Source organism: Pinus tabuliformis, chromosome 4_2 (genome assembly GCF_031772625.1).
Source record: "Pinus tabuliformis cultivar Carrire ecotype Pingquan chromosome 4_2, CPIR1, whole genome shotgun sequence".
NCBI classification, from domain to species: domain Eukaryota; kingdom Viridiplantae; phylum Streptophyta; class Pinopsida; order Pinales; family Pinaceae; genus Pinus; species Pinus tabuliformis.
The window spans coordinates 476,752,232-476,775,927 of NC_142304.1; the positions used below are offsets into that span (position 1 = coordinate 476,752,232).

At 37.6% G+C, this 23,696-nt stretch overlaps 1 protein-coding gene across 1 annotated transcript in view; it reads right to left on the minus strand.

Annotated features, from left to right (window-relative positions):
• Positions 1-5,002, minus strand: part of LOC149170017 (protein RADIALIS-like 3) — a 199,031-nt gene extending 194,029 nt beyond the window's left edge. The window contains exon 1 of the mRNA XM_089427208.1: positions 4,257-5,002. Coding sequence (XP_089283334.1) covers positions 4,257-4,597 — 341 coding nt within the window. The 5' untranslated portion in view covers positions 4,598-5,002. The remainder of the gene's footprint in view (positions 1-4,256) is intronic.
• Positions 5,003-23,696: the final 18,694 nt, after the last annotated feature.

Here is a 23,696-nt window from a genome sequence, read left to right on the forward strand (position 1 = left end):
TAAGGAAAGAAATGCATGCCTTAGTAACTTATGCCATTAAGGAGAGGTATGCATACCTTTGTAACTTATGCCATTAGGAGAGGAACACAAGTATTAGTTAAGGAGAGTGTAACATATGCATTAAAGAGAGCGTAAGAGGAATCTCTTATGACATGCCTTTAATGAATGTCAGAGAAATATGCCATGTCTTTAATGAGTGCGTAAGAGAGAGTGTAACATATCATTAAGAGAAAGAGAGAGTTACGTAGTGCCGTGTGAGTCATCAAGGAAAGAGGTGCGAAGTGATTAGGGTGATGAAAGTAAGGTGACTTGTAATTCCTTTTAATAATAATATCATAGTATCATAAAGGATAATAATAATAATATTAATAGTATTGATGATTAAGTCGAGATTGAACTATTAGGATTGATTAATGATAAGTTAAATTATTTACCAATTGAAGCAAGGTGATTTACTATTTTTGGAAAGTCATACTTGAGATGTTAGACGTGACTTTCTATTTTTAGAAAGTCACTCCAGAATTGTTAAAAATGAGATTTTATTTAAGGAAATTCATCCCTGAGCTGCCAATTTCCACAGTCAAAGCCCTTCCTTCTTCCAAGCCACCCAATAATCCATGCCCAAGATGCCTAAGAAAAACAAGCATAAGCACCTGATTGCATAATGAAAAACATACCTTTTGGGTTGGATTGCCCACCTTCTAACATATGCTCTCGACAGATGGGCGAGGAGACATATGACTGATGTAGGAAGCGGAGATCAAATGGCACAATATATGGGCTACATCAGTGGTTGTCAGGGGTTGTTGGCTACCGGTTGAAGAGATAACTAGGAGAAAATTTCTCATATGGGGTCACCTACTTTTGGTGGGTAATAGGTATGAAGTGTTCAAACCCCTTCTCTAGTTAGAATTCTTCTAGCAACATGGAAATAAGTTTTAAAGCTTTGTCTCATCTATAGATTATACTTCAACAACCCATGTTGCATCAATGTTGACATGTTCGTATGACATGGTCCAAAGTCTTTAATGTCCTTAGAAACCGCTCCTCCTAAAGGTGAACGATAACTTCATGACCAATAATGCGGTGCTTTTCTTCTTTGAGTTGACTTATTTCATGTAATCTAGGTTGCTACATTCATCCTCTACTCAACATCCTCAAACCATCAAACTTGTGTTTTCCATGCTTCTCTACCAAAAGAAAATGGCGCCTTAGACTCCTTGACAAATTTCTTTGCATGAAGAACTTTATCGTCCTTCTCTTTCTTCATAAAAACCAACTAGTTGGCTTTTCATCAATCCCAAAGAAGTATACATTGGCTCTCTCATGATGCATAATGCCATACCGCCAAGATCTTCCCAAGCTTATATGGAAATCACTCTTAATCCATATTCACACCATACCTTATCAACTTTGGAACTTATGTTGAATCATGAATGCAACTAAGCACCAATGTAGTGATTAATTTCATCACCACCTTGCAACCGCGCAAGTTTTTAAGGATGAAAAATGGCATCTTGGTTGGATTCAAAGGGGTTAAATAAAAGTGTAAAATCTTCATCTATATCACAGAGAATACCTACTCTACATTTAGTATGAACTTCTCTCATGTCATTGTGTTGCTTGGCTCTACTAGGTTCAAATATTTTGAACATCACAATCTCTCCATCCTTAGGAACATTCAATATGGTCTTCCTCATCAAGTCGGGCTTCCTTATGTGTAGTTGCATTATATTTGTTCTTGCTCCATTATGTTGTCTATTCTGGTCCAAAATGTACTCCCAAGGCCATTTAATCTACAACTATAACAAATCATGAAAACCCTTCCCCTTCCTTTCGTAATAGAATATGGGAACCCTTTCCCTTCAAAACCTTCACAATGATTTCCTTGTCCTCAATCTTCTTGAAAATAGGGAACTAAACCTTGGAAAGATCCACTTGGAAACATTCATTTTCATCCACCATAACCTCTTAAACTCAAGATCCACCACGTCTCTCCTTAGGTGAATTCAATAGAAGCTCCTCTAATTTTTCTTGATTAAACAAATTTAGCTTAAATCTCGAGTCCTTAGAAAAGGCTTGTTCGAATATAAAGCGGGTTAAGAAGTTGCACCTAATCTTGAAAGTTGTATAAAAGCTTATTTATGATATTCATGGTCATTGGTCAATTGACAATTTATATGGGCTCTCCTTTAGTAAGATGGCAAGATTGAAAATATTCTCCACATTATTTCACACTTCTATCCTCGTTTCCATCCCCCTGGTTAAGATTCTAGAACTCTCTATAAACTTGCTGCTCAGTGTTGAATTTATGTAACTATGTTCAGTCTTCATAATGTATATTTGAGTCATTAATGTATTTGTGAGCATGTTCTTCATGCTTCTTTTTATAAGAAAATAATTTGAATTTTCAAATAGAATTTTTGCCTACAAAATGAGCCAAGTCGGCCTCCTCCTAGTCAAGTCGACCCCTTCAAATGATCAAGTCAGCTCAGCCCTCAAAGCCACCCATTTGGCCAGCAAAATTTGTATAAATAAGTGTGATTCGTCCTCCCTCAAAAGGCGATTTGGATCTGTGGAAGTAACTTTGAATTTCTGAGCTGTAATCTTCTCTCTGAGGCATGCGAATGAGACAAGGAAGATGGATGGATTCAAGCTGTAATATCTATCTCTGTAACTGGTTTATCTCTGTGGAAAGGACCAAGGATCCTGTTGTTATTTCTGTGGAAATGACTGAGATTCTGAAGCCGAATTCCCTGTGTTATCTCTGTAATCAAGTCTGAACTCTTGTAGAACACAGACCTCTGTTGCAGACAGTTTGACTTGGACTCTTGGTGAACGTATTTACTGTCCAGAGCAAGTTTCATGGGCCAGCTAAATGACTTGACTAGGAGGATGGACCATTGACCAGGTTTGACCTAGTTGTTGACTAAGATGTATCTCTTTTGAATTAAAGAATTCTCTATTGAAAAGGTTGCTGGGTTTTTCTCCATGTGGGTTTTCCCGAGGTAAAATATTGTGTTCTTGTGTGGCTGTCTCTTTAATATCTTCTGGCATATTGTTTTAATGTTGAAGTTCTTTGTATAATTGATTTATGATGATCAATGAATGTGAGATAAAATTAATCTAAGAAATAATCATAAGAATCAATTACAGTTTGGAGAACTATGCAAAAATCAACACTCAGTTTGATGGCAACACTATACCTTGATCTTTTTCAGAAACCTGCTTCCTCTTCTCACCACTCCTTTTCCGTCCAATTTTCTCTACCTTAAACATTCACAAACCACAAGAGTGTGCGGCACTTGAGTTTAGACATCGAAAACAATACTAGTTGGATATCTCCAATCCCTTCAATATTCAAAGTATGTTTGAAGGTTATTAGCCAACCCAAGATCTCTCTGTATTTTAGACTCCTTAAATGGTTCTCGAGCTCTAACCTTGAGTACAAGTTCCAGACCTTTTTCCACCTTTGTATCTTTTCAACGCTTTCATTTGATGATAAACCCTGAGCCAGATCTCAACTCACTTTGCAATTGAGATCTTTCCTCTCCACTTTCTTTTGATGCACTGTTCCAAACTTTAGTGGTGTTGAAATTGACATCTCATATCTTCTATTACATCGTCTATTTAGTAACAACTTGTTTCGACAATGAAATTATACAGTTCTTCTTGAGCACACCCTTTATACCTTAGCCAACAATGAGCAAAATATCCGACCAGCACTCCCTAAGACTTAAACAGACAAGAAATTATGAGTTGAATTGAGAAAAGAAAAAGGTTATGAGAATGCCTGCAAGTCCTGCATCACCTCATCGTTGGCTTATTTGGTCAAGAGGAGGCCGCTTGGCCCACAAGGTAGAGATCCTGTTGTAGTTTGTTTCATTACTGATCAGTTTGAATTCCTTCAACGGAATAGAACCAACTGTATGTCCCTTGCTGATCCAAATTTGGCAATTACGCCTATTTTGTGTGCGGAAGTGGAAGGGCTTTTGGGTATTGAGTGGACATTGCTTGGCTATTGCAAGGTAGTGAAACGAAAAACAATTTGAAACCCACAAACAAAAAGTATTTTGAGCCAGACCCAAAATAGTACAATTATACTCCAAGAAAGAAAGCCTCTCAGAACCATAGTTCTAGCAAATTTCAGACACCGAGAAGGAAGGGTCTTAAGGTGTACTGTATCACATACCAATAAAAAAGGAACTGTAAACGACATAATACACAGATAGAGAGAGTGAGAGAACATTAAATACCTTTGTTCCTCATCAGTCCAAACAATATTATTGCTGCTTCCAGATGCAGTGACCTGCCCTTCTCCTCCCTCATTTTGGTGATGAACAGGGACTTCATCATCTGTTGCAATATCAAATATATAGTTGGGAATTGGCACTTTTCCAGCCTCAATGCAGTTTAAATCCTCTAACAGAATCTCATAATGTCTCTTCACTTCCTCTGGGCTCTTCCCTCCAACCATGGAAGACACATTGTGCCATCGATCAGGCGTGTCCTTGTCGTAGATGGCCAATGCATTCTCGAAAATCTTGTTCTCCTCGGCACTCCATTCCACCAGAGCTCTGCTGCACCTTTCCAACATAATTAAAATTAAAATAGGCTCTCCTTCCGCTGCTCAGAACTCACATTCTACCCTATAACCATTGATGGGTATTATGAAATTCATCATCTATCCTCGTGAAACACTAGTCCAGGTAATATGAAAACTTGGCACATCATAGTATCCAACTGGCCAATCTGCTTACTTGTCTGATAATTTAAGAATATACACAGCCAGCCAAGCGAGACAACCAATGTCCGACGAGAGTTTAAACAAAACTGTACTCTGAGTTGTATGAAATTGCGCCAAGTCTTGCGCATAACAGTGAACGGATTTGATCAACCTATCAGAGCCCAGAACTGCCCAAAGTTAGAAAGGATGATAGTGATATGAAACCTTTCGGAAATTTCCACACGCTAAACACGACCATGCATCCAACAGAGGCTTGGATACCAAACAACCGCCCTTCAAAACAATTTAAAAAAAATTATGTTGAAAGGGACTTAGACTTCTTCAAATTAGTATTTAATTCTGCATTGCTTTAGATTAAGAAAGTATTTAGTCCCAACTAATGACTAACAGTGTTGGTGCTGTGAGAGGACATTGCTTTCACATAGATACGCCTAAGATCTCGGTGAAAATAAGGCGTTGGAAAATTTTGGCATTCAAGGAGTAGGTGGTAAGTACACAGAAATTAGCCCAAGTCAGAATTCAAAGTTCTACCCAGGTTATAACCAAGAATTTTTTTGGGAGGTAGTTGGAGTTTACCATGGTTGTACAGTTTTAAAAATTCATTTGACATCATAGTGAAAGTTGTTTGAAGCGTGCGTTAGTTTAAAAATTCACTTGACATCATAGTGAAAGTTGTTTGAAGCGTGCGTTAGTTTAATTAGTTACTGTTAATTTTGTTAAATATTTAATTAGTTTTATATTAAAAGTAGTAGATTTAAATTTTATACATTAATTTATATTAATAAATTTTAAAAGTATTTGGAAAAAAAAACTTAAGGTTAAATAAATATATATATTATTATATAATGAGGTCTGGGGGATAGTTTATTTGTTCAAGTTATTATTGTTAAGTACTTTGTTCGTTGGAAGGGCACGGGTCGAATTTCCTCAACTTGGAGTTAGGCCCAACATATTAGGCCGGTGAGTAGATCCCTGCCCAGAGTATTGTTTTAGTCTTCTAAATTTGTATTTGTGGTGAAATATTATATAAACATAGAATAATTCTCTATTTATAAGAATTGTGCATCTTGGAAATTGATATTAAGTTTCCAAACTAATGATAGAATCATAGTATTTGAGTGAAACTAATGAGAATCAAAGGTTGTCTCATCACTATGAATCGAAGCAATGTTTTTCTTTGGAGAAATTGATAGATTTGGGAGTGTTATACTAGCACCTAATTATTGATAAGTATAAAGCAATTCTAAATCTATAGCAAATCCTAAAGAATAGAGATTATATGCAATCACAACATTTTAAACATATTTGTCATCTTCAAAACAAGCAAGTAGTTGTTTTTTTTGGCTAGTTAAGAACAGAGATTTATCAATGGCCATAACTTGGTAGTCAATGGCAGTGTCATTTGCATTTGTTCGAGCATGTGCCTTGTTGTGGTGGTGGTCTTGTGATATGACATTCTAGGTACATGCCAAGTATTTGATGTTTTTGGATACCGAAGAGTTTGAGGTAGCTTGCCAACTATTGACAAAATGCTTGCTTCACTTGAGTGTCAAGTGTTTTAGAATATGATTGCCCAACAAGTGTTTGCCAAAACACTTGAATGTAAAGTGTTTGATGCTCAACAAGTATTTGTTGAAACCATTGTTATAAGGAAAGATTTTAAAAGATGATAACATCCATGATTGGGAATGACATACTTTTGTGGGTGAATTCATATGATTCAATGGTAGATTTGAGGTAATAATTGGAGGTTTTACAAGTTCCTATAGACCAACAATGTCTCATTTTTTTATTGTAAACAATTGGAATGTCAATCTCTAATGTCTGGTTGTAGCTTATGCAAATATTCAACTATCCATTTGATATTGTGATTATGGGGAGAAGCAGTTGGACCTAGGGTTTCTTCAACTTCAAAGCCAATTTCCTTCAAGGATGTAGTCAATAATAATAATAATCCACTATAATCGCTTCTACTTATCCTTTATCTACTTCCAATATATGGATAAATTGGAAGATGAGTCATTGGTTGAGATGACAACAACAGAGGTTACTCTACATCAACATTGTGAATTAGATGTCGTTATTTGAAAATTTAACGGCTACTAGTCTCCTTCATCAAATTTATACTAGTGAATCCACTCAACATGGGAAAAGAACTACAAGATATCTCTTTGTTCTAAAGGTTTTTGTATTATTCATTTTTTTATCACGTGGATTGTGAAGAAGTTTTGGGAAAGGTCCTTGGTTTTGGGGAAGTGCAAAACTTTTTATAACTCCTTGGTCTAGGATATGATTCAAACTTTTAAGTTATTTGAATTTCATATCTTAATAATAGACAACATGGAGAATACTTTTGATTTTGAAAAGCTATAATAAGACTATGCCCATCTGTTTTTCTTTTTATTAGGAATATCCTAAGTAAAGGTCTTCAAGAAAAATGTTTCTCAAATGAAATTTGTTTGCATGCAGTCATGTTTTGGATTATGAGAACAATGTTTTGATGTACAAAGTACCATATTCCATGGCATCTACAAGATTATTTTCCTCACGCATAAACTCGTGTTTCGTAGAAAAAGAGCTAAATTAATTAAAGATAAAGAAAATGATGATTAAAATCAACAAACAACAAATTCAAAGAAGGTTAATATCACTTATTTAGAAATGTTTGATTAGACATCCTAAATATCACTTGTTTAGAAATGTTGATTGGGAATCCTGACCTATTTCTAAGGATAAAGAAAAATACATGGACACTAGGATGGTAATTGTACTCATTATTCCTTTTGGGGGATTTGAACGAAAATCTGTAATTCCAATAAAGAATAGTTCCCCTCTTCAATTCTTAATCTCTCATCTTCTAAGTTATAAGTAGCCACTATGGGTCCTTCTTCAAGGGATGGGATAAGGTTAAAAAGAAGAAGGGGAAAAAGTACAAGATTGATGATTATTTTTTAAAAAGAAAGAAAAAGCATGTACATTGACTATGTAATTTCATTATTGTCGATGCATTCAACTGCATTTGCATTATATTTATAATATGTTTCAAGTACATGAATAATGTGGTTTTCTTTCTAAAGTGGAATAGAAAAATGTGATTATTTACTTGGAACAAAAACTATTGTGCATTAGTGAGATAAAATGATTTTAATTAAATTCTCACTACATGTGTAGAGGTGAGGTTTATCTAACCTTGTTGTAACCTTAGTGAGTATTTTGTTATATTATAATTCATTTGTGTAATCTCCAACATTGAATAATGTTATAAAAGATACATTCAATATTCTTTAAACTTGACCTTTACAAATTTATAATCAACAAATTTCACATTTCAGTATGAATATTTCTTTTTAATTTATACTTTGAACATTAATTATGAATTTGAGTTAGTAATAATTATTAGCTATTATTTAAGTTTATTAATATTTTTATATTTAATAATATATCAGCAATCTGTACATATACACAATTTTATTATACAATATTTTTAATTTACCTAATTTCAAATGTTGAATAATGTTCTAAAAGATATATTCAATGTTCTTTGAATTGACTCTTGCACAAATCTATATAAAATGAGGAATGATTAATTTCAAAGAATTCCATATTTTGTTGTTTACATTATTAAAAAACTATAGCTAAATGAAAGTATCTATCACATCATAATTATTTAAAACATATCATTAATATTATCAAAATTTATAAGCATATTTAAAACATATCATTAATATTATCAACAATTATAAACATGGATAAGTATAAATATTATTATAATTCATTTATAATAAACAAATATAATATTGAAAAACTTAAGCTTTACTAACATTTTCAACATACGTATTAAGTGTATTTTTAAAATATAATTATTCAAAAAAGTAAAGTTGGAATACAATATTCAACGATTAATGAAAAATGGTAATGAGGTTCTTATTACATCACATTCACTCAACATGTGTCATGAATATTAGTTTTTTTTTTTAATTCTTTTTTATCCTAAGAAAAAAATAACTTTCTTTTCATTTAAGAAAAGGAAAGCTAACAATTATATAGGATTTTTGGAGTAGCATGATCCGGATTATCCATAGATGTTCATTTTGTCGACATTTCAAACCCCAAATGGGGTCTATCATCAAGACTAAATTTGATAGAATATGAATGATAGTTCCTTGAGAGAAGAATCTTTCGACAAGAGTATAAATAAACCTAGACCTTGATAAATTTTTATATAGAAACCGACCCCATATATATGTGAATTCTTTATTATTTTTTATTTTAATTTATTATAATAATTTTATTTTAGTTATTTTAATTTTGATTATTCTAGCTTTAATTATTCTAATTGTTTTACTTAATTGATTTTAATTATATGTTAGATAAATAGATTAATTAATTAAATATATTTTAGATAAATAAATAAATAAATTCATAATCCTTAATAAATACTAATTGTAGGTTCCCAACCAAAAACCTAGCCTCCCGAGCTCTGCAACCTGAGAAGCCCGCAACCCGCGGGAGCCGAGACTGCGTGCGCAGCCGCTCCCCTCGCGCCCTGAGACTGCGTAGGTGCCCCCGGGTAGACCTGCCTGGAACCTGCGTGGGATCTCGCGGAGGTTTCATTTCTGCGCCTGCGGGGATCCGCCGAGAGACCTGCTCCAGGCCGCGGCCGCCCTGGCTGGTGTTTTTTCTCCATGGAGGAGCCTTCTCCTCCTCCCCCTTCTGCAGCGGAAGCCTTCAAAGCCCTCCTAGCCTCTCTGCCCAAGAAGAAATGCTCGGAAGCAGCGAAATTTGTGAAAAGGTTGGAAGATATCCCAGAGATCGCCCTCCCGCCGGAAGGGCCGATCCAAGTAGCTCTCTCCCTGGCAGATCGGGCACTGGTAGGGCAGTTTACAGGACTCTGGCCTTCCCCGAAGACGACCGAGAACTGGGTTGCCAGGAACTGGGCACCTCTGATCCAAAACAAGGTAACCTCTTACTTCCTCGGGAGAGGCTACTTCTTGTTTGAATTCTCTGCAAAAGAAGACAAAGACCTAATTTTCAGGAATGGCCCCTACTTCATGGGCCCCCAAGGGCTGTACTTAAATAAATGGACTCCGGACTTCGATCCGGCGGTGGACGTGCCAACAGCAGTCCCGGTTTGGGTAAGGCTTCCCAACCTACCAGTTCATTGCTGGAACTGGGATTCGTTGAAGCACATTGGCAATACCCTGGGAAAATTCATAGACAAGGCCAACAACAAGGATCAATACGACTGCACCAGAATCTGTGTAGAGGTAGATCTGGAGGTCGGACTACCAGAAGCCGTCAAAATAGTGGTTGGTCCCTGGACTCATGTACAGAAACTGGATTATGAACAGCTGCCATTCAAATGCCGGAAGTGCCACGTCTACGGGCATTTCGCAAGGGACTGCCCGTCCAAAGGGGGGGAAGAAAAAGGAAAGGAAGAGGGATGGAACCAGGCAAAGAGATCCAAAACCTCTCACAGGAAAAACACAAATGGCAGTGCCAAGAACCCGCAAGAGGGTATTGCTCAAAAATCAGCCAGGGAAAACCAAGGTAACAAATTTGAAATCCTTGGATCTGAAGTCATGACCACACAGGAAACAGAAGTGCCAAAGGAGATCTCTGCCTCAAAAGCTTCCCCCTCCATCAAAAGTATACCAGAGGAGAAGGCCTCCGAAGAAGAAGGGGAAACCCAAGAGTCCGAAGATTCAGAGGAAGAAGGGGAAATTGGGGAATCCCAATCCTCTCCCAGAAGATCTACACGAGGGCGCAAGACGGCAAAAGAAAAAAGAGAACAAGAAACTTACAAGGACAAACTCCAGGGTAGCCAGCCAACGCTAGAGAAGCTCCTTTCAAAAACCCCGAAGGTGACTAGGATTCAATCACAGGGCTCTAAGGGAGCCCACCAAGGCAGAAATAAATAATGAAGTTTGTCTCCTGGAATTGTAGGGGGATGGGTACCTCAGCAAAGGAAGAAGCGATGAGTAGCTTAATAAGATTGGAATCCCCAGATATCCTCCTCATCCAGGAGACCAAGTTGGAGGAATCAGCCTTCCTCCAAGCAAGCAAAAAATGGTGGAAAAAGAATGGAGCGCATGCAGTGTTAGCCCAGGGAGCGTCGGGAGGACTTGGGACGCTCTGGAACTCAAACAAGTTTTTACTAATCTCTGAATCCCTAAATACCCATTGGATCTTTTTAAAATTACAACATCTAGAAACAAAGGAGATTATTTGTATTTTCAATGTGTATGCTCCTAACAATGCAGGTGAGAAAAAGAACTGTTGGGATTCCATCAAAAACCTAGCAGATCTAGAAAATTTGGGAAATATTATCATTGCCGGAGATCTAAATCTCACACTCCGAGCCTCAGAAAAAAGAGGAGGCAGCATAGTCAGGGATCCGGCAAGAGAATGGGCCGAAGATCTCATGCAAGAATGGGATTTGCTAGACATAAAACCAGTCACAGGCACGTTCACCTGGTCAAACAAGAGAGTGGGGCCGGGATACATAGCAGCGCGACTGGATCGTTTTCTGGTCCAAAGCTCCTTCCTTCTCTTGGGGCTGGAGGCTAAAATGCGCATTCTCCAAAGCAGTGTCTCGGATCATAAGCCCATCTGTCTAGAACTGATTCCTTCTAAGGATCTAGGGCCTATACCGTTCAGGTTTAGTTCCCTATGGACCAAAGAGGCAGATTTCATGCAAAAGATTAGAGAATGCTGGATGGAGCCGGTCAAGGGATCTCCATTCTTTGTTTGGGAAGAAAAGCTGCGCAGGGTAAAAAAGATGCTAAAGGGCTGGATAAAAACCTTACCTAACCCTGCAGTGGACAGGAAAAAAATTCAAAAAGAGCTGGAAATTCAACACCTTCATCTGGAAGTTGCCGACATCACCAAAGAAGAGCTAGAGAAGGAATATCAGCTGCAGCAAAAATTCCATAGGGCATGCCTGGCAGAAGAGGAATTTTGGAGGCTCAAGTCAAGGAGTCTATGGCTCAAGGCTGGAGACCGTAATTCCTCCTTTTTTCACAAGCAAGCCCAAGCTAGAAAATGTCGTAACAGTATTTCAGAAATTAAAAATGAGGAGAACACCTTAAAAGACTTCGTCAGCATCAAGAAGGCTGCATCAAAACACTTTGAAAAAATGTATTCTGAAGTCGAGGAGATCACCCAAAACGGCAATCTGTTAGACAATGTCCCCAAGCTCATCACCGCAAAGATGAACCAGATGCTAGAAGATAAAATTTCGACAATGGAAGTCAAAGAAGCGTTGTTTGCTATGGAACCCGACAAAGCTCCGGGCCCTGATGGATTCACACCCAGGTTTCTTCAAGTATGCTGGCAGATAGTGGAGAAGGATTTTATGAAAATGATAAATAAATCCCAAGAATGCAAGAAAATTGGGGGCTGTACAAACTCAGCCTTCCTCGCCCTTATTCCCAAAGAAAAAGGCGCTAACACCTTCAATAGATTCCGTCCAATATCCCTATGCAATATTGGATACAAAGTGATCACTAAAGTTATAGCTAACAGATTGAAGAAAATTCTCCCAAAAGTCATCCCGGAGAATCAAGGAGGCTTTATTCAAGGCAGACAGTTGGTAGACAATTTTATCTTGGTCCAAGAGGCGATCCACTCGAGTCAGCGCCGCAAAGAACAAGGTATGGTTATTAAACTCGATCTAGCTAATGCATTTGATCGTGTGAGACATAAATTTCTGTTTGATGTTATGTGCAAACTGGGTTTTGGACAAAATTTCATTAAATGGATCAAAGCTTGTATCTCCGAACCCTGGATTGCCCCTCTTGTGAATGGCAGGGCTGCTGATTTCTTTAAAGCATCTAGAGGGCTGAGGCAGGGGTGCCCCCTGTCACCTCTCCTCTTCGTGCTGCAAGCCTCTGCCCTTAGCTTCCACTTAAACGGGAAACAGCAAGACCAAGAGATAGCTGGGCTATGCATAGCAAGAGGGACAAAAAGTATCAATCATGCCCTCTTTGCAGATGATACGCTGCTCCTGGGGGCTGCTTCTCAACGGATGGCAAGGAAATTCAAAGAAGTTCTGGAAGACTACTGCCAAGCTTCAGGCAGTGAATTAAACAGGGGTAAGTGTCATACTTATTGCTGGAATGTCCCGGTAGTTGTTGCTAGTGACATAGCCAGATGCCTGGGATTTGCTGCTTCAGCATCTTGGAATTCCTTCAAATACCTCGGGCTACCTGTCTTTCACAAGAGAGCTACAAGCAAGGACTGGCTCCCTCAAATTGAAAAAATCAAAGCCAAAATGCAGGCCTGGGGGTCAACATGGCTCAACTTGGCCGGGAAATCAGTGCTAATTAAATCAGTGTTGAGCAGCTTGCCTCTCTTTCAATTTTCTGTTCTTTTGGCACCAATGGGCATCATAAAAAGCATAGAGGAGCTAATCAGAAAATTCCTTTGGAAAGGAGGAAAGAATAATGAGAAAAGGCTCTCTTTAGTAAACTGGGAAACAGTCTCAAGGCCGTTACAAGAAGGAGGACTAAATTTTAAGGATCTAAACACCCAAAATTTAGCAATGGGAGCCAAACTAATCTGGAAGATTATAGCGCCAAAGCCTGGTTGGGTTCAGTTGGTGCTATGGAAGAAATACTTCAGAGGCCAGAGACTCAGGTGTTTGGAATAGCAAAAAGAGCACTTCAGAACCCCTCTCAGCAACCTAATCTCCAAAGTCGGGCCTCTTATAAGAGAGAACGCCTATTGGATTCCCGGAACGGTAAACACATCAAAATTTGGGAGGATAACATCATGAACAGACCTCCTCTATCGAACTCGAGCCTAAGCAGAGAGCTGAAAACGTGGATGGACGAGGCCAACATTAAAACGCTATGGGATATTTCGACCTGGCATGGCGATAGTTGGGCAGGCTGGAAATCAGATGTCCCAGCTGCGTGGATGCCAGAATATGCCACGCTGCTTCAGCTACTCCATGGAGCAGCCCCTACGCATGCAAAAAAGAAGGATACGAGAGGCTGGGGAGAAAAACAGTTTGGTTATTCGGTTTCGCAGGGCTACATCAAAATCAGGGAGAGACCCCACGTTCCACCCAATCTGGCGCCTTGGAACAACATTTGGAATTTCCCCACTATTCCAAAGATTGACTTCTTCTGTTGGCTGCTATGCCACCAAAAAATATTAACAGAAGATAGACTACAGAAAAGGGGCTTCCATGGCCCATCAAGATGCGTCCTATGCAAAGAAAATTCCGAAACTGCTGGTCATATTTCTCTGGATTGCAAATACATAGTCCATGTCTGGCAGGAGCTCCTTGGATCGTGGAATTCGATGCTCATTCTTCCCCATGCTGTCCCGAATTTGTTCGAAGGGTGGTTGGCAAGATTCCCAGGCCCAGGTCCAAAAAATAAGATTGTCAAACTTGCTTGGACTGCCCTGCCCAAATTTATCAGTTGGCATACCTGGTTGGAGAGAAATAGAAGGATCTTCAGAGGTAAGGATCAGAACTACAAGGTAGTAGCAAATACAGTTAAGGGGCAGTTAAATGAATGGTTGAGTGATAAAAAGGATGATACAAATCTAAGCCAAGATGACAGAGAGTTCGGAGCAGCTCTCAATCTTAGCTTCCAAAAGTCGATGACACCTCTCAGATGCCTTAAAGACTGGCAAATAAGGAAAAACGGGACAGAGTTTCAAGCTTGGTTATCCAATCAAGGCCTTCCCTCTCTGTTCTTTGACGGGGCAGCTAAGGGGAATCCAGGAAGAGCTGGAGCTGGAGGCATAATTATAAACCCAAAAGATTCTTCCACTCACAGATTTGCATGGGGTCTAGGCCACACCACTAGTATCCAAGCTGAAGTCATGGCGTTGTTCCAAGGGATCAAAATGCTTAAGGCCCTGGGACACACAGAAGCAATTGTATTGGGAGATTCACAAGTCATTATCAATGCTATGTTGACCAAAACAAATCTGGTAGATCTTCGGCTGGCTAGGACAATCTCAAGAATTAAAGGTATGATCAAATCCCTGAAGCTGGAATTTTTCCATGTCCTGAGAAACAACAATAAAGAAGCAGATGTAGAAGCAAATAAGGCAGCCCAGTTAGATGCTGGAACCATTCTCAGAGACAGTGAAGTCTCATGGGACCCAATCCCTTAAAAATCGCTATGTTCTATCGCCTTTTGCTGAAGCAGTTCGTTTGTATACATAAGCTTGGGAAATCAGCTGGAAAAGATCAAGAAAAAAATTGTAAAAAAATGAGATTCATAAATGAGTGTGCCATGTTCAGCTGGTTGGAGACAATTCAAGAAACCAGTCTCAGCTATTGTAACCGAATCTATGGCATTTTGCCAATTAGTTAATGAAAGACTCATACCCGTTTCTGTTAAAAAAAAAAAAATACTAATTGTAAGTTTATTTTTATAATGTAATGTATTTTTTATTATTTTTATAATTAGTTTTATTTTATTTTATCTTAATTAAAATTAATTTTATTTAATAGAGATGTAGATTATTAATCCTATTTATTCCATTGATTATAGGTTAGTTTTATTGTTTTAATTAATTTTCTTATTTTTATTTAACCTAAGAATCTAAAAATATTTTAATTAACATAATTAATTCATAAATTAGTTTAATTTAATTAATTTATAATTCTTTCTATTGTTTTTTATTTTTATTTTAGTTAATTAATCCTAAGTATCTAGTAAAGAAACATTATTGTTTAATTGATTCAATTAATTAATTAATTAATTTAATTAATTTAATTCATAATTTCTTTTTAAATTTATTATTATTATTTTCCAATTTCTCCCAATGTTAATTTTATTTAACCCTAATTGTCTAATTGATAAATAAGTAAATTATTTTAATTTATTTGATTAATTAATCAATTTTTAATTTTATTTTATCAAATGTTAATTTTGGTTATTATTAATTAATTTTCAGTTTTAATTAATTGACTAATTTTATTAATTTTTTAATTAAAATTAATTAAATTAATTAAATTAAAATTAAATTTATTGATTTAATTAATTTAACTAATTTAATTTTATTAAAATTAAATTAATTAATTAATTAATTTTATTAATTTTGAAAACATATGATACTATGCTTCTAAAGGTATGGAGGGTTTTATTTGTCTAATCAAGGGAAGCCAATTTCCACTAATTTCACTCCCATTGTCCCTGTTGAGGTTCTGAGGAAATTTCATAATTTCGATGGCCTCTCTGATTTTTCTTTTTTGATAATTATCCTCTCTTGCAATTATTTTTGCATCTTCCAAACACACATGATGTTTGGTTTTGGATGAGTGTTCTGCAAGGGTTGATGTACCCATTCTTTATATTAGCTTCGTGCTCTTTAAGTCTTATTTTCAGAGACCGTTATGTTTCCCCAATATAACTCTTGCCACAAGAGCAATCAATCTTGTACACACCCTTGAGTTGTTGATGATCGATGTTATCCTTGACTAACCTCATCATTTGCCTTATTGTTCCACATGTTGTAAATTGAGTGTTTATGTTATTCTTTCTTAAAAAATTTGCAATCTTATCCGTAATCCCTTGGATGAATGGAAGGTATACTTTCCCACAATTTTCTTTCTTTTTTTTAGGAGGACGCTTAGAGAGGACCTTATCCTGAGCTCTTCTTATAGCTTTCTTAATACTGAACTCTTTGTATCCTAGGTTTTTGAAGACATAGGTTAAGTGTTCAATTTCTTCATTTAGGTGATTAAGGTCAGAAATCCTGAGAGCCCTAACAATTAGAGTGTTTAAGACACCAGATTTTTGGGATAGATGATGGTATGAGTCAGCATGAAGATAGTTATTAGTATGTGTTTTCTTCCTATAGACCTGGTGTCCCAAAGTACCATCCTCTTCTCTACTGATCAATACATCTAGAAAGGGGATTTTACTGTTCTCTTCAAGCTCCATAGTAAACTTGATTTCGGAAGATATAGAGTTAAGATGATTGAAAAACCTCTCCAGTTCAGTCTTGCCACAGAAGCTTAAAATCTCACATAGGAATTTTTCAGTGATATCCTTCCCATCAAGCGCACATTTTCTAGAAAGGTGTGGGTGGAGGTGGCAGTCGCGGGAATCCTTGTCTTATTAACTGAATAGCACTTCGCGGAGAAGCCTGCACTACTCCCTTTTCATCACCTCATGGTATTTAGGACCCTTTCTTCCTTTTCATTTAAGAAAAGGAAAGTTTACAATTACATAGGATTTTTTTAGTGATATCCTTCCCACCAAGCGCACATTTTCTAGAAAATAAAAACAGGGGAAACCATTTACTATTTGTAACTTCCATCTATGGGCTTTCAAAAAAACTATTAATCTATATAGTACCTAATCATTTCAGATCCCAAAACTGAATCCCATAAACAGAATAAAGACTTTTGACCAAATATACAAACAGGCTCGAGCCCCTTCTGCACAAAAAAGACAAAAAAAAAACGAAGTGACTAACCTCATATATCCATTTGTCCATTCCTCTAGAAAGTTCCATTGGAAAATATCGGGTAATATATCTTTCCTTGGATCTCATTACACCCTTATTTTGATAATAAGTCGGCTTCAACGTTCTATTCTCTATATATGTGGGAGACAGAGATCATAGGAAAAGACGAAATTGGAGACTCGATCTTTATCATCCAGTGTGAAAGGGTTGGAACCTGGAGGGTGGATTGCTAATTCGCTCACTCAACAATCACCTTAAAATCTCCAAACACATTGATCTTGGTAATGTCTAACCTCTTTGCACAATATAGGATACCCCAAAACGCTAGTAATTTTTCTCTTGTATTATAAGCACTTTTGTTGCACCATTTAAACTTATAGAAATCACCAAGCCTCATGACAATCAACATCTCGTTGCCATATCTCCCTAAAGATGATGCCCCATGAAAAAAGCCGACTAGGAACCTTTTCCAAATATCCTTCATAAAAATGCACCTTCTTGGTTCCTTGTTGAACACAGGGCCCTTCTCTAAAAATAATGTTGAGATCTTAATGCTAGTGACCCTCACGTCCTGCTCCTTCTGGTAAAAAAATCTTATCATTTCTCACTCTCCAAATGCCCCAAATTATATTAAAAGGGAGGGATCTATATATGTCGTGCTCCACGAATGACTTTGATAGGCAAGCACCAACCGAGGATTGTTCCCATGTTGCATATATATGGAGAATGTCTAGGACCTCCTTCCAGACAACAACAACAAAAGAGCACTTAAGAAAAAGGTGGTTTATGTCTTTCGGAGATACCAAACATAAAGCACATATTTTGGTCCTAAGAAATCCTCTCTTAAGCAGATTTTTCCATGTGAGGATTTTATCATGGACCACCAACCAACAAAAACATTTCAACTTTAGTGGGATGTCCCACTTCCATGATACTTGAAACCAACTAGTCCTAGGATCCAATGACTGCTCCTTAGATAAGTATGAGTATATTTCTTTGACTATAAGTTGTCCTTTGACCATATTGCCATTCCATGTTAACCAATATTCCTCCTTAGCTAAAGTAATACCAATCAACTTAAGGAGAAGAATGTATTTGTTCCACTCGTCAACTAACTCACTAGAGAGACCTATGTCCCTTACCTCTCTCCAAAAATTGAGTTGTAAATTAGGGCCTTTGTCCATGAAAATATCCTTTATTATGGAACAAAGTTTGTTGTGAAGATAGTTCAAAAGGAAAAGTGACAAAGTATTATTTTTGGGCATACCTTTGATGGTTGCTAGACTAATCTTTTCCCTCTCTCCATTTCCAATTACCCATCTTAAGTTACCTAGAAACCATGGATTTGTTTTCATTAAGCTCCTTCAGGACATTGATGCCTCCTTTTTCTTTGAAGCACCTGCCCTTATCCAAGACACCAAAGGCTGGTTCTTCAAGTATTTATCCATGATTAATTGGTGCCAAATGCCACCAACACATACAACCCTCCACGAGTTCTTTATCAGCAGTGCACAATTGAATCTTTCCAAATTAATGATGCCCCACCCGCCTAATGAAACATGTCTGAACAAAGTTTCTAATGTCATGAGAATTATTTTCCTCTAGACTTAATTTTGTGAATGACAACAATTGGAAGATGAATAATGTGCATCCATTTAATAACTATGTTTTGTAGCACTGCCTTAATCATTACTAAACGAATCCACAATGACAGTCATTTAACTGACCACGATCTCAGCGTCTTCTCAAATTTATGCACCAACCAATCCCAATCTCTATTCTCATAGCAATTTGGTTTTATGAAAATACCAAGGTATCGAAAGCCTCCGATCAAGGAATAAGACTTAACCCCAAAGAGGGTTGAAATCTCCTTGACCAAGGTCGATTCCTTGTCTAAAGAATACATAGCAAATTTTTCTTTGTTCAATATGAGCCCTGAAGCTTCCCCAAAATTAGATAATATTTGATAAAACACCTTCCATTCCAAAATGGATCCCTGCCCCATCAAAAGAGCATCATCAACAAACATTACATCAGACAGAGTAATATATCTGGATAGCATGAGGCTCGAAGCTTCCCCAAAATCAGATAATGTTTGATAAAATTCCTTCCATTCCAAAATGGATCCCTGCCCCATCAAAAGAGCATCATCAACAAACTTTAAATGAGACAGAGTAATATATCTAGATAGCTTGAAGCCAGAGATAGTCACCCATACCTTGCCTCCACATCAATCAAATGCAAAAACAGATTTACATTAGCCATTTGATTGTCAGTAACCTCTCCATCTTTGTCTCAATATACTTGACTAAAATATCACACTGCCTCCCTTTCAATATCGTCTTGAGTGGTTAAGGAATTTCCCTCGTCATCTCTAATGAGCCAAATAATGCTCTTTTTCCTCCTAAAGGATGCCTAATTATGGAAGAAGCAATTATTTCTGTCACCTTCTACCACCTAATATGCCCTTCTTTTAAAACGCCAATCCGCTTCCTAGTCCAACAAAATCTTGTTCTTTCTCCCTTCCAATGCTATAAGCTTTTCCGTTGAAGTTGTTTATAAGAACTCTGAATTATTCAGATCAAATAGATGCTCCATTTCCACGTCTATATCCAATAATTCGCCAGCCATTTTCTTTTTCTTGACCCTTAACCAATGCCTCACTACCCTCTTCAATGACTTTAGCTTATAACAAATAGATTCCATACCTGAAACCCCGACCCCCAAATTCAACGAAAGCTTGGTGTTGTGAATTAGCTTAGAGAAATCCATTTCCTTTAACCAGTTATGGTTGAATTTGAAGGGAAGGGATCTCCCTTTAATATCTCCCTTCCATTCTTGATCCAAGTGTATTGGTGGCCACCCACCTGTTCCACCTAGACCTCCAGTCAGTTCATCTATTTCCTTGATTTTAGCATCATTTACTATTTTTAGCAATTTTTTGGGTTCTAAACTTTTGAAGTTGTTTTGACCCCTAAACGATGCTTTTTTGAGGTCTGCGGCAGGCCCAAAGCCATAGGTAGGGGCCTGTGGCAAATCCTATATTACTTGGAGAGATATTTCCAATGTGGTATCGTATGCGCCAAACGAAGATCATATGGCCAAGCTATGACCCTAGGAAGTTGGTTGCCTAACTAACCCCAATGGGGCCCACAAACTCTTGGTGTTTCATCTCCCCAGGTTAGGGTTTCGGTTGTTTAGGGTTTTCCTTTGTTGTTCAATAATAAGAGGGCCCTTGATCCTCATTGTAACATAGTTTAGAGGCATGTAGCCACCACATCTCTTCTCATAGATATGCTACCATCTCCCGAGCTAGTTTATTTCCATTATGTATGTAAGCATATTTCAGTTCTTTGATATTAATGAAATGGAGTTTTATTTCTGTTGCATCTCTGTGTTTATGTTTATTTCTATATTTTGTTGTGCTCCTACATAAGTCCGAATCATTTCCAAAACAATAGGAAAATGATCTTATCACTACAAGGAAAAGACCTTCTAGTGGAGATTTTTGTGGAAGCACCTATAGAAATAACCCAAAAATCCGTTTGTAGCAGAGGTGTGCGGGCGAATGTTTTAGCATATGCTTTTTGAACGGTGCTTCCAAAATATGCAAACACACTAGTGCTTTACTATCCATACAAGCACTGGTGTTGCAAATAACATGGTGCACTGTCAAAAATTTATTTTTATAAAATAAAAATAAAAAGAACGATGTGCTAAATAACATAACGCATCGATGCTTGAACCATCGATGGCACTGGTGCCCTTCACGTAGTAAAACATCTCGGTGCATACTAGTGAGGAGCACCACTATAGTTTTAAATTTTAGAAGAATGTAGTGTTATTTTCCAACGAAGCCCCGGTGCATAAATCTTAACAAAATGCCTAGGACATCTTCTAAAGAGCACCACTAGGCAATTTTTAAATTCTAAAAAAATAGCAGTGCTAGAGTAGAAACACAACACCAGTGTGTACTTGTATAGGAACGCCTCGGGGAATCGCAAGAAAAGCACCGCGCTATTTTTAATTAAAAAAATGTGGTTCTTTTGGACATATCCCACACCGTATGTTTCTCCAAACCCATTGGAGGAGGGTTAAATAAAAAAACCCTCCTGACCATAATTTTTATGTTTACAATCTACAGTGCAGGAGAGCTTTGAAGAACCGATGCCACTCTTGCCACATACAAGCGCCCTGATGTCCATGCTTCTCTTGCTCACCAACCTTCCATATCATGTTCACTATTTGAGTTTTCAATTTTTTCAAACCGTCCTAAAATTTGTTTTTCTCCATTATGTGTCCACAATGCCTCCCCAACGACAAAATGTCCAGGTAATGTTTATGTTTCTTTGTAATTGATTTTTTTAGTGGATTAGAATTGTAAATTAGACTAGATTTGTGACTATTTCTAAAAAAAAAGTCATCGCGCGGTGCGTTCGATACGTTCAGATTGCACAGATAGCGGTTCACCTTGTAAATTTACAGGGTGAATCGCAATTCGATGCGTGAACATAATGAATTTTCATTGTTGTTGTGTGTTTTGTAAATTAAAACACATCGGGATTAATGCAACAGATTGTACGTTAGTGCGTCATGCCCAATGCATTTATATTTACCAAAAACACTGCAAACTTAATATTTAAAAATATTGCCATAGCTCGGTGCATTTGATAACTTGAACATTTTGTACCGGTGCAAAAAAGTTATACGTGTGCACCAGTGCACAAGTGTGCCACACTGCTATAAAAAGTTCAATTTGTGGACCAACAATGATGTGTCATACTTATGTGCACATCAATAGCAATGTGGTTATAGTTGAAAGTGCACCGATGTCGGTGCATGAGTGTGTTTTGTGCGCACCAGTATTTTTTTTTAATTGAAATTTATGTTTCCATATTTAAAAATACATGTCTCATTTAATAAAAAAAATATATTTTTTATGATTGATGTTGATGTATTTTATATGTCAATCATGTAACATATACATAAGTAGAGGGAGAAACAACAAGAGCATGAGCAACAGACGAACCCATACAATATGGTCCGGACATGACATGTCAGAGAGGGGAGAGGAATTTAAATCCTCGCCCTATTACTGTAGTGACCCAAGTGCTCTTGAGGAATGTAGGCCTCCTCAAGTACTATGAGGAGGCTACATCCCTAAAGGCGCACTATGTTTTATTGGCACATTTGATCCACTGATGGAGTGCCCAGGAGCAGGCTTTCCATGATGGTCCTATGGCGTGGTATAGGACCACTGAGGAGGTCATATAATTTATCATTGGCCTATCTAAGAGAGGGGAGGATTTTCTCCAGTTCCCTAATGTCCCCCATACTGAGAGTCAACTTGCATACACTCAGAGATATGTTAGGCCTCATGCGGTCTGTCCATCAGATTTTTCAGGTCCGTGGTGGACAGCTAAATATTTCTTCTTTTGCTACAAAGGATGTTAGGTGCCTCTTGTTATTAGTCACGACCATTGCACACCCTAGTAGTGATGGGAAGCACATTAGTTTCCCGCTTTTGTATCATGTTGATTCTTTGATTTAGATGCCATGTTGCATCAAATGGTCTGCCATTTTTTTGAGGCAATTTTGCATGGCTTTAAATAGATGTCTTACATTGAGATATGGGAGGGAGACCTTCCCTTTCGCTTCCGAGCTTTTTTCTTTATTTTTTGAGAGGTTTCTAGATACAAGGCCTACATTTGACCATCGCCCTCCTAGGCCAATTTTTGAGGTCCAGATGCACATGTGGGGTCAGATGATGCCTAGGATGGACTTGCCAGAGTCCCTCTTACATTTTTGAGGCCTAAATTTGACCATCGCCCTCCTAGGCCAATTTTTGAGGCCCAGATGCGCATGTGGGATCAGATGATCCCTAGGAGGGACTTGCCAGAGTTTCTGACCATGATTTCTCCCAAGGCACTAGCGCTATTGGGCAGTGAGGATGACCATGCATTTGTCACATTGTTGTTTATGTACATGGGGATTGATTGGAGGGGGTGTCCCAACATCTTCTTCACAAAGGATGAGCCTCCAAATGATAGAGGTAATATTAGTATATTCTTTAAATTAATCTAGTTTCATTTTCTTGCAGTTTTTGATGAATTAAAATAAAATTTATTCTAGCATGTTCTTTAACTTTTTTTATTAAATTGCTTAATGAAATTGTCTAATTAATTTTCGGTACTATATATTTTGTAGACATCAGCACATTAGATGGGGACATGCCTCCTCCCCCACCGGATGTCACAGGAGATGAGGAGATGGGCGCGACCCACGAGGGTGAGGCACATCCTCAGGGGGACGTGGGCGTCTGATGTCATAGGCTTGGTCTGTGAGTTCATATGGACTACTACGATAGATTGGTCAGAGTTTTGTTTGATGCGGGAGTCCACCCTGCCAGGGCTCGAGATATCATCGTGGATCCTAGTTTCGTGTGTCTGTAGAGAGACTATCCACGGGAGATGATGTCTCTTATGTGGGATATCATCAAAGC